Source organism: Mastigoproctus giganteus, chromosome 5, assembly GCF_048544385.1.
Source record: "Mastigoproctus giganteus isolate SK-2022 chromosome 5, ASM4854438v1, whole genome shotgun sequence".
NCBI lineage: Eukaryota > Metazoa > Arthropoda > Arachnida > Uropygi > Thelyphonidae > Mastigoproctus > Mastigoproctus giganteus.
In genome coordinates this window covers 13,961,208-13,973,773 of record NC_143579.1, presented here as the reverse complement: position 1 = coordinate 13,973,773, position 12,566 = coordinate 13,961,208, and the positions used below count along the sequence as shown (strand labels likewise).

Here is a 12,566-nt window from a genome sequence, read left to right as displayed (position 1 = left end):
CTGGGGTTGCTGTTTCCCATGTGTAGTACTTTACATTTGTCAATGTTAAACTGCATTTGCCACCTCTCAGCCCATCTGCTCAACCTTTCCAGATCCTGTTGCAGCAGCATAGTGTCAGTAGTGTCCTTGACAACCCTGCCAACCTTTGTATCGTCTGCAAACTTGGACATTAAGCTTGATATACCATCATCAATATCATTTATAAATACAGAAAACAATAAAGGACCCAACACTGAGCCCTGAGGGACTCCACTAATAACATTAGTCCACGATGAGCAGTGTCCATTGATTACCACTCTCTGTCTTCTCCCCCTCAACCACCCCTTTATCCATAGCAGCAATTTGCCTCCAATGTCACACTGCTCCAATTTGTGTGGCAGTCTTCCATGTGCAACAGTATCAAAAGCCTTTCTAAGATCCAAGTATATAATATCAAAGCTATTCCCTGCATCCAGTTCTTTTGTGACTGCATCATAGTATCCAATCAAATTTGTCGGCCTTTGATCCTCCTTTGTGAATTGGGGTCACATTTGCACATTTCCAGTCTATGGGTACCTCCCCTGAGTCCAAGGAAGCTCTCATAATTATGGCTAAGGGTTTGCTTACTTCCTTTGCTGCCTACTTTAATATAACTGGATAGATCCCATCCACCCCGGGTGCCTTTCTTGTGTTTATCTTCAACAGTTTCTCCTCCACTTTACTCCCAGTTATTTCAAGATTCTGTAGCTTACTGCTAGAGTTGAATACACCTCTGGCATTCCCCTTGCTGAATAACTCCTCATGTGTGAATGTCGATGCAAAATACTCATTTAGTTTGTTAGCTACCTGAGCAGGATCATCAACAGTTGACCCATCAATATCAAGTGGACCAATCTGATTCATCCCCTTCCTTCTAGAGTTTACATAAGTAAAGAACTCTTTGCTGTTTTTCTTTGCATCCCTTGCCAAGGATTTCTCGTAATCTGCCTTCGCCTGCCTAACCTCCTTTGTAACTTGGTTACAGATCAACTTGTATCTATCATAGGCTTCTGTGTCATGTGTTAATTTGTAAGTATCCCATGCATTTTTCTTCTCTGCCATATGCCTCATTAGTTCATCTGACATCCATTTTGGCCTAAACCTTGAACAATATTTCTTAGTTGGTATGTAAAGCCTAGTAGCTTTCAAGATAAGTTCTTTGAATGCTTCCCATTTTGAATTTGCTGTTGGTAACATCATCAGTTGGTCCCACTGTATAGAATTTAAATACTGTCTCAGTCCATCGTAGTCGCCTTTACGGAAGCAATAACGCTTCCCTTTACCTCTAATGGTAGTTACCTCTTTGAGTAAATCCCACTTCAGCACACTGTGATCACTGCCACCTAGTGGTTCATTTATCTGCAGATTCTTAATGCATGAAGAATCACTACTGATAATCAAATCAAGAGTATTACTCCCTCTAGTTGCCTCCCGAACATGCTGATGTAGAAAACAATCATCCAATAAATCCACAAAAGCCCTGCTAGTGTGTGAGTGACCAGCCCCCAAATTCCAGTCAATATCTGGGAAATTAAAATCTCCCATTATAAGACTCTCTGATTTACTGGCCCACTCTATTTCCCTGTACAGTTTCTTATTATACTCATCAGAGTCATTAGGCCTATAGCACACTCCTACTCTCAATTTTGATCTCCCAATGCTTATGTCACAACAAACTGACTCAACACTGCACTGTCCAGCGATGTTGACTGGCTTCACTTCCTTGGTTTTTATGTGTTTCTTAACTAATAGCATAACCCCTCCCCCCTTCCTATCCTGTCTATCCTTTCTGTAGACGTTGTACTCCCCAAATTCCAGTTCTGCATCCCTTATATCTGTGTGACACCACGTCTCTGATATCCCAACAATATCTGCCTTTGATGTTTTGAGCAATACCTCAAATTCATCAAATTTATTTACTACACCCCTAGCATTGGTGTACATGCAAGTATACCTGCACCTGTTTCTATTCTTAGCTACCCTAACACAACCCATGTGTTTACTTGTACCGCAATGGCTCCCAGCAGTCTCTGAAATATCATGCATCTTGATTTTCAGGCTTCTGCTCATTCCAATAGAAGCAGTGCAAGAATCTCTTTCACCTCTGCCAGTGGCTACTGTTAATCTATTGGTCCTTGTCTCCCCCCAAGCTAGCAGTTTTCCGACCCACCTAACACTGCCTCAATAGCATCAGCAAATATTCTTGCACCCTTTCTATTTAAGTGTATCCCATCCCTGTAGAAGCAATCTCTCCTGTTAACAAGTACAGTCCAGGCTGAAAAAAATTCTACCCCTTGAGCCTTGCACAATCTTTCCAGGGCCGAATTGATCGACAAGGCTCTCATCATATACTCCCTCCTATCGTGTCTGGGCAGAATTGCAGACACTTTCAAATTCAACCCTAATTCTCGGCTTTTGTTCAACAGTGACCTGTACTTGTTAAGTAATCATGCAGGTATTTGACAAGTATATCAAGTTGATGAAGTTTTACTTGTATAATACATATAATTATATTTAAAACACAGCTGGATAAAGAACAAGCACAAGAGAATGCTATTCAAAAGAAGGCAACAAACATTATAGTGCACAATTTACTCATAATGTTCTAACATAAACAAATACCCTTAGGGAAAAAAAAACAGATTTGCAAAATCTTTTAACTTTTACATTTTTTTGTCAATTAATTATCAAGATATAACTTTGATGTGATATGCTAGTTTTGTTTTGTTTTTTTGTGCATGTGTGTGTTGCTGCAAAAGTACTGAGATAAATAAATTTGTAACATTTATAACAGTATCTGTATCCTATTTTCATACATTATTACATCAAAATTTGTCTTGGAATAAAAATTCATTATATTTACAAGGAAATCTTAATGCAAAGCACTTGTCCACATCCAGTAAAGTGATTAGAATTTAAATTTAATTCTAATAAAATTTTGCCATAATCTTTTAGTTGTTTAAAATTTGATTGATTTTTAAGTATTCATAGAACTTAAAACCTCATTAACCCATTATTAGATAACTACTAGCAAATGATCACCATTTTTATGCTTCACTCTTTGGTTCTAAATTTCATAATTTAGTTCCTGCAAGTAACAAAGCCTCGTAAATTCAACATTATCAGACCTTTCTTCACAATGTAAACAGTAAACAAACTGGAACAGCACAAAAGAAAATAAAATTAGAAGAAAATGAAAAGGGAAAATTTGACAAGAAGAAATTTAAGATGTTGATATTCCTATAATTATTATATTAAAGTTTTGTTTGCAATTCCAGATAACTATAATATATCAAATAACAGTTTATTTTTAAAGTAAATGAACTTATCACCTAAAAAAAATGCTGAATAATACAGCTAATGAATAAAATAAATAATACAATCACCCATAAAACATAACTCTAAACTAAATAATTCTTCTAAACTGAATTAGATTTTATGAGTATGGAAAAACAGGTTATGGAGTATGGAAAAATGAGTATGGAGCCTAGGAACAAAAAATTAACTAATTAAAAAATATATAAAATAAACCTTGTTTTTCAGTCCCAACATTTTGAGTAATGATGTTTAACTTTAAATTCCAAAAAATATACAATGATGAGCCAAAACATTATGACCACCTAACTAACTAACTAATTTTTGTTTTTATCATTGTTTTGTTCGGACTTTTTTTTTTTTGCCACATACCATCTGGGAGAACCTTCGCTCACCTTGAGCATCGATGAGCATTGGTTGTCCTACACCTCGCCGGCGGTTCATGGGTTCCCCCTTCTCGGACCACTTTCGGTAGGTACTAAGGTACATGCAGTTTTGCATATGCTCTGATCCAGTCGTCTGGCTATTACAATTTGGCCTTTGTCAAACTCGTTTAAGTCCACTGCCTTTCCCATCTGAAGAACAAGAGTTATGGACATCCATAACCTCTCTCTGGCTGTTAGACTCCATTCAAAAGAGAGCAGTTGGGTTAACTAATGACTGATCTCTTAAAAATTCTCTCCGCTTTCTGTCTCATACAGATTCTGTTTCTGCCGCATGTCTTTTCTATAGATACTTCCATGGAAACTGTTCTTCTGAATTGGCTTCTATAATTCCCCCCTCTTCTAAACCAATGTGAACAATTGTCGCAACCTGTCAACTTCCATTTACTGTCCTGCTTCAAATTCACAGAATCAATTCTTCTTCTTCTTCCTCATTTACCTCTTCAACTTCCATTTGTGGAACAACCTCCCTCCACATGTATTTCCTGAAAATTATAATCTACAGAAATTCAAGTCAACAAGTATCCTGTTTCATCTTCTCAACCTTTAAACTCACACACAGTACCTATTACTAAGGGGTTCTAATCGCTTTCATATTTTGGGTTTTCATTAAAAAAATAAAGAAAAGGGGAAAACCTCATGTATCAATTTAATATTATAAAATTGAATGTAATAAAACAATTTAAAATCCAGAAAGAAATTTTATTCTGTAGTTTAGTAAATAAAACTTACATTATTATGGATGAAGAGATCTATTTTCTCCTTTGGATACAAAAGAGCTAATATATATTCAAAAAACTCAGGAAGAAACGGAGTTGGGTGTTCAATAAATACAGCCAGTATTACTTGAGGCATTTCGTGTACCTAAAAATTCAAAACACTGCATATTATATATATAATAGTAAATCAAATGTGAAAATAAAACAATGTAATTATTTAAATCTAATAAAATGAATAATGTAAAACAAATAACAAATGGTTCAGTAAAATACACAAGCCAAAACATTATGACCATTTATCTAATAGTTTGTTGGTCCACCTTTTGGTGTGATAACCACTTGCATCTGGCATGTCATAAATTCCATGAGACTGTGGAAAGTGTCCTCAGGTATTCTGGACCAGATGGACAGATGGACCCTCCCTTAGGCAATGAAGTGAGGAACTTCAGTGGACTAGCAAATGCTGCATTCCACCACATCCGACAAATGTTTGATGGGATTGATGTTGGGTATAAAGAGTAATAAGCCAGTTAAGCAAATACACTTAGAACAAAAGTGAAATTAGAAAAATAGAAAATTAGCTGTTTGTTAGGAAATGCTTAAGCCTATTTTGACCTATACAGCTGGGTGAAAAATAACATTTTATCCAAAGTAGAATCTTCAGAAATTAGAGTTAATAAAAAAAAAATAAAATAAGTGGAATTAACTGATTGAAGCAATAACAAACGCATATTAAAAATGAAGGTATGCAAAAAAATCTTGGGGTAACAAATATCCAGTCAAAGGTAAATGAAAAACTTAGATGGTCTGAATATGTAGGAAGGACGAGAGAAAGGAAGTTATCTGAAGAGACAGTGGAAGAAAAAATGAACGGTCATAGTTGCAGTGACAGGCCAAGAGGAAGGTGGATTGATAGTGAAAAGCAAGCATTAGATGAAAGAGTGCTTGCTCTGGTTAGGGTTAAAAATATAACAAGTAGTACAAATCAGTCCTTTTGTACTAATTTTTACTACTATAGTTTCTTGTACACCTACTCAATATAAATGAGGATGATGATAATCATCATTATATTATAATGCATTATTATGTTCACATCTAAATTATTGTATTATATTAGAACTATTATTTAGAGACTTTTAAATAAACATTTTTCAAAGATTTATTGGGGTTTTTTTTGTCTCTTACTATATACATAATATTCTCAAATATAATTGCATTCAGTTATGCTCACACTATGTTCAGATATTAAATTAGAGATATCACCATATTTATCGATTTGGGATTATTTTTCATTTTTAAATATACAGTGCACAATTTAATTTTTTATTCAATGAACAACAGAGCACCAAATTTAAATTATAAAAAATGTAAATTGAGACATCATTAATTGTGAGCAGCTTAATAATGACAAAAGTGAGATAAATTAATAAAAAAAGATACATTTAATGCATTAAATTTCAAGTGTTAACATAACCATTACTAAACTAGATTCAACAGACTTTAAAATAAACTATATATTACCTTCAGCTGTGTTAAAGATACCACATCTTCACTGCAACTCAAACATCCAGTTTTAGTAACCCATGACTTTGCAAGATAATTTCCCAAAGAATTTAAAGCAACCTTAAAGAAATAAATAAATCTCAATTTCTCAGCTATAAATTGCAGCCATGATGAATTCATATTCTCTCAATAAAAATGCACTAACAATAAATATGGGTCAATGTACGCAAAGTTCAAATCAACTCAGGAAAATATTTTTGACCTTATCATTTTAGAACTAAACAAAAATTTGAAAAACTACCACAGGAGGGGGGGGGGGACCTCCAACCATTCTATTGCTAGAAGACAGTATTTTAATTCTAATCTTGGGGCTTTAAAATGACACAGGGTTGTAACTGTAGCAAAATTCTACTTAATTTTTAATTTAATATCTAAAAACTGATTTTGATAATTGAATATATGGAAATGTTATGGAATTAGAAAATGTCTTACGTGTGCTATTCTTTTCAGAAAAAAATTGTTGTCGAAAGCTTTATGTCAAGGAGTGCACATGAAAAAAGTAATAAAATAAAGAAACTTATCACGTCAAGAAACTCATTCCGGTTAGCAATCAAAAATCTCATTTTGGAGAAATACCATGTCAGAAAATTCTGAAAATTGATATGGATGTACAAAACTATGTATATTGTTTGTTTGTTATTTGGTTTTTAGGAGCATTAGCAACTAAGGCCATATTGCTCCGGGGATATGCGGTGGTCATTCCCTGACCTTTCCGCATCCTCTGTATTTGGTGGGCACGGGCTCGAACCCCGGTCTAATCAAGAAGCGTGTGCTACGCACTGCTGCTCCTGCCCACCTGGCTACAGAGGCGCCATATAAAACTATGTATATGCCATGATCGTTGGTATTTTTTGGGTTATTGGTGCAACAGATGGATCAGTTTGGTCTATTAGACTAAAGACTCAGATAAGATGCTTTACTGTGAGCTTGATTTGATGGGTGCTGCGTAATGGAGAGTAATCCCATGTGACCCGCTTTACAGTTATGAGCAGGCAGCTATGAGTTCGATGAGTAAGTATAGTGGAGATTCATGTGCTTCTGTAATCTTGCATGATTTCTTCTTTCTTATTCTTCCTTAGGCTTGAGAGCTACTGTTGTGATAATTCTTAATCTGGGACAATTTACTGCTTTTGCATTCCTGCCAAATGGATAACTATTTTTCTCCCTTAGTACATTGTACATACAATGAGTTTGTAATCAGTGTAAGGTATCCAGAGGTCAGGTGATATGACATTAGCATTCTCGGCAGCAAAGTTTGCTTGTTTGTTTCCTGTGATTCCAGCATTCCCAGGTATCTAGGATGATGTAGGTGACCTCTGATTTTGGCTGTATAGTTTAATATCAATGAAGGTGTAGGAGATTCACAAAAAGCCAAATGCAATTTGTACAACACTGTGATGTACAGAGTCAAGCCATTTTAATATGCTTTTTCTGGTTAAAGCATATACAGTTGTAAATAATTACTGAGCAGTATATCTGTAGTAACAAGAAACAATCTGCATCCCAGGAGATTGTTATAGCAGAAGTTACCCTAGGCAGATTTAATTTTTTTATACAGGTTGTATGGACATGCGAAATATGTTCCAAAAGAGTTAATTTTTTATCTGGTACTAGACCAATGAATCTAACATTATGTTGAAAAGTAACTGGAGGTGAATCAAGTAATAAGTCTGGATCAGGATGTACTTTATGTTTGTGGCAAAAATAGATAGCAGTTATTTTTCATTTTGAGAGTTGATAGCCATTATTTTTGGACCAACAAACAAGCTTGTTACTAGTGCCTTGAAGCTGTCTTTTATTTAGATAACTTTAGGAGTGCCATCCTTTCAGATAAAACCATTATCAAAGTTATGTTAAAGATGAAGTTGATACGTTGCTCTGGGGTTGCTTCAACCCCAGAGCAACGTATCAACTCTGTGGTACTACACTGACAGTGGTAGAGAATGAAAGGGACCTGGGGGTGGTTGTGCAGGCAGATATGAAGTTCTCTGAGCAGTGCAGACGGGCTGCAAGAGTAGCTCATGGTGTATTGTCAATGATATATAGGAATTTTTCTAGCAGGGATAAGGAGGTGATTATTCCCTTGTATAAGGCAATGGTCAAGCCACACCTAGAGTACTGTATACAGGTCTGGAGGCCTCATTTCAAGAAGGATGTAGACCTGCTGGAACGAGTACAGAGAAGGGCAACAAGATTAGTGAATGGAACAAAGGGGTGCTCTTACGAAGAAAGGCTTAAGTTTTGCAAATTACAGTGTCTGGAGACTAGGCACCAGCGAGGTGATCTGATAGAGGTGTATAAAGCATTGAATGGTTTGAGCATGCTCAATGCTGATGGGATTCTTCCTCTCGCTCAGAATAATCACCTGAGAGGGCATAAATTCAAATTGAGGAAAGACAGATGTAGGATAGACATGCGGAAATTTGCCTTTAGCCAGCGAGTGGTTGGTTGGTGGAACAGACTTCCATCCCTTGTCGTGGAAGTTGATAGCCTAAATAAGTTTAAGGCTCAGCTGGACAGGTATTTTGAACGAACAGAGGGGTGAAGTGGAAGTGGTTTTTTTTTTTTTTTTGGCTGATGCTGCATAAGCTTGCTTTCTTGCATCAAATGCCTCTACTAATGCTAATGCTAAAGAAAAATAAATTAGGAATATTTAATCATGTGGTAACATATGAGACTCATTCTTGTTGGCTATCAGAGACCTCAATTTGGAGAGACACCATATGGAAATCTTGATATTTTAAATATTTTATAACTAATGATTTCATCATAGGAATTTTATAATCAATTACAAATTTAAACATATATTCCTTTCAGGAGTACATATGTAAATTTACATTATATTTGGGGTTCTTGAAAATTAAGTTTTCCGTGATTATTTTCTCCCGGAACTTCTGTTCTGGTGGAAAATAATGGAATCACAGGTTAAAGCAGCACTCAGCAGGATCATCTAGACAAGATTGTAGTAATAATTCAGACACGGCATAGGTTTGTTAAGGGAAAATCTTGCCTGACAAATTTCATTAGATACTATGATGTGGTTACAAAGGAACTGGATGCAAAAAATAATTTTGATATCAAATACCTGGGTTTCAGGAAAGCTTTTGATACTGTTGCACGTGGAAGACTACTGTACGAATTGGAGCAGTATGGTATTAAGGACAAGTTGCTACAATGGATAAAAGGGTGTTGAGTGGAAGAAGACAGAGAGTGGTAATCAATGGACACTGCTCTTTGTGGACTAATGTTATTAGGGAGTCCCCTAGGGTTCGGTGTTGGGCCCACTGTTGTTTTGTATATTTATCAATGATACTGATGAAGGTATATCAGGCATAATGTCCAAGTTTGCAGATGATACAAAGGTTGGCAGGGTTGTTAATGACAGTGTGCTACTGCAACAGTATCTAGAAAAGTTAGGCACATGGGCTCAGAAGTGGCAACTGAAGTTTAACATTGACAAATGCAAAGTACTGCATATGGGCAGAAGTAATCACAGAGAAATGTACCAACTTTGTGGCACTACACTTAGGGTGGTAAAGAAGTACAAGAACTGGGAGTAATTGTGCAGTCAGATATGAAGTTTACTGAGCAGTGCAGACAGAGAAGTTCATGGGGTATTGTCAATGATATACAGGAATTTTGCTAATAGGGAAAAGGAGGTGATTATCCCTTTGTATAAAGCAATAGTCAAGCCATTCCTTGAGTACTGCATAGAGGAGGTGCCTCCATAGCCAGGTGGGAAGGAGCAGCAGTGCGTAGCACACACTTCTTGATTAGACCGGGGTTCGAGCCCATCACCACCAAATACGGAGGATGCGGAAAGGTCAGGAAATGACCACCGCATATCCCAGAGCAATATGGCCTTAGTTGCTAATGCTCCTAAAAAAACCAAATAACAAACTCAGGGTAGTGGAAAATGAAATGGACATGGAGTTATTATGCAGTCTGATATGAAGTTCTATGAGCTGTGCAGTAGGCTGCCATGACAGCTCACTGTATTTTGTCAGTGATATATAGGAATTTTGCTAGTAGGATAGGAAAATGATTATCCCATTGTGTAAGGCAATGGTCAGGCCACATTTTGAGTACTGTACAGGTCTGGAGGCTTCATTTTAGGAAGGACGTAGCGTTGCTTGAGCGAGTACAGAGAAGGGTAACAAGATTGGTGAGGGGAATGAAGGGGTCCTCTTACCAAGAAAGGCTTAAGTTCTGCAAATTGCAACATCTGGAGACTAGGTGCCTATGAGGTGATTGTATTGAGGTGTATATAATTGAGGTGTATAAGGCTTTGAGCAAGCAAAATTCTGATGGGATTCTTCCTCTTGCTCAGATTACTCACCTGAGGGGGAATAAATTCAAATTGAAGGAAGAAAGTTGTAGAACAGATGTACTATTCTACAACTCAAGGAGGAGCTGGACAAATGTTTAGAGGGAATGGATGTGTGAAATGTTTTTTTTTTTTCCCCCAGCTGATGCTACATAAGCTTGCTTCATCATATGCTTCTACTACTATTATTTCTTATATGATTCAAATAAGACATCCATTAACATTTTAAAATCTTCCAGCATGTTCTGCTAGGTCATATTTGTGTCTCTGGCTAATAGTAGGCACAGTTTTAATAATAGATGGCAGCATGAAAATAACTCTTTCTGTTGCTGTCTGATAAAATTAGGTATAAAAAAGGAAAAATTTTCTAGAACTCAGATTTATAAATTGATGAAATTAAATTAAATAATTAATAAACAGATATAGGAAATATTACTACAATAAAAAATAATAATAACCACATTTTTTAATAATTTTTTTGTTTAAAAAAAAAAAAACGTCTGTACCCTGTACTCATGAAAGATGGTTTATGTGAAAACATCTTTGATGGAAATCAGAACTGTTTTAAAATCGAACAGCTAGAACCGAAGTCACGAACAATGTAACATTCACGCCTGCGTGAATGTTATACTCACGCAGGCTACTTACACTCACTATTACTCGTTGATTACTCTACCAAATCAACATTAGTGACATTAGTATCATACACTGGTGTGCAAAACTTAAGGACCAGTCACGTTTTCACCTGTAGCTTCTCATAGGAGTGGCCTGGATATGGGAAAAGCATACCAAAGGAACCTCATGAGGTACAGAAATGATGAAGGAAAAGAACACCGACACAACAAAGGAAACAAAATGGTACAGAGGGGCTTTATTCAAAAATGGCAACATAGCACTGGCTGCTATGATACAGATGCATCATTGCCAAAGATGGAACAAAGGGAAGAGGTAGTCCTCAGTAGGAGATATGGCCACCCCCTAATGTCGATGCAGGCTTTGGACCGTCTGTCCATACTTAGAACAATATTCAGGGTGATACCGTGTGCCAACCTCTCACTAGATTAGCTGACGTCCAGAATCCCTGCTGAGACTGAATCTACTCTCATCAGTAAAGAGTATCTTATCCCATTGCTTATATTGTTGATAAGTTCTTGCAGTAACATCGTCCATTCCTCTGTCAGTGGCATCTTCAGCTGGTGAACATTTTCTGGTGGGTGTGGACGTGCCGCTAGGCATCTCCCCAGAGCATCCCATATGTGTTCAATGGGATTTAGATCAGTAGAATGGGCAGGCCAATCCATATGAACAATGTCCTCACTTTCCAAAAGCATATCAACAGCTGCAGTGCAATGGGGTGTGGCGTTATCATCCATAAACACGAACTCGGGGCCAATGGCACCTCGGAACAGATGCACATGGGGAAGGATTACCTCAGTACAGCAGCATGCACCAGTTACCGTACCGCCTTCCAGTATCTGGAGTTGTATACATCCATCCAAGATAATGCCTCCCCAGATGAGAACACCTCGACCACCATATCGATCTCTTCCAGTGATGTTTGCAGGGTGATACCGTGTGCCAACTTCTCACTAGATTAGCTGACGTCCAGAATCCCTGCTGAGACTGAATCTACTCTCATCAGTAAAGGGTATCTTACCCCATTGCGCTGCTGTCCGGTTCTTGTGTTCGATGCACCAGTGTAAACGGCATCTCCGATGGGCAGGTGTTAAAGGGACACAGTGTACTAACCGTCAGGCAAACAGTGTCCACCTTTGTAGAGTCACCTGGACACAGTAAACCGCAATATCCTGCATCCTGTGCAGCTGGTTTGCAATGGATCCCGCTGTCCGATGTTGGTCCCTCTTGGCCTCTAGGAGTATATAGCGGTCATCATTGGGCATTGTTTTTCGTGGACGACCACCACTGGTCCTTTGAACAGCTGTACGTATCATTCCAAAGGCTGACCACGCATGTGAGATAATGCTATGGGCGATACCGAACTCTGCAGCCACACTCCTCACACTTTGATTTTCCTTGAGCTTCCCAATTATTCGACCCCGGGTAAAGTCATCCAGATGTTGTCTACTGGCCATTTCATTGTCTGTAGCACTGTATGAAACCAATCGAACATCTGTAACAATTGTGCTCATCATTTGGTAATGTGCACATAACTGCTGAACT

At 37.4% G+C, this 12,566-nt stretch overlaps 1 protein-coding gene across 1 annotated transcript in view; it reads right to left on the bottom strand.

Moving 5' to 3' along the window:
• LOC150085182 (procollagen-lysine,2-oxoglutarate 5-dioxygenase 1-like) overlaps nucleotides 1–12,566 on the bottom strand; it is a 248,928-nt gene that overhangs the window by 146,658 nt on the left and 89,704 nt on the right. Inside the window, exons 9-10 of the mRNA XM_090373918.1 lie at nucleotides 6,017–6,118; nucleotides 4,509–4,640 (exon numbers count right to left, since the gene is read on the bottom strand). Coding sequence (XP_090230044.1) covers nucleotides 4,509–4,640; nucleotides 6,017–6,118 — 234 coding nt within the window. The remainder of the gene's footprint in view (nucleotides 1–4,508; nucleotides 4,641–6,016; nucleotides 6,119–12,566) is intronic.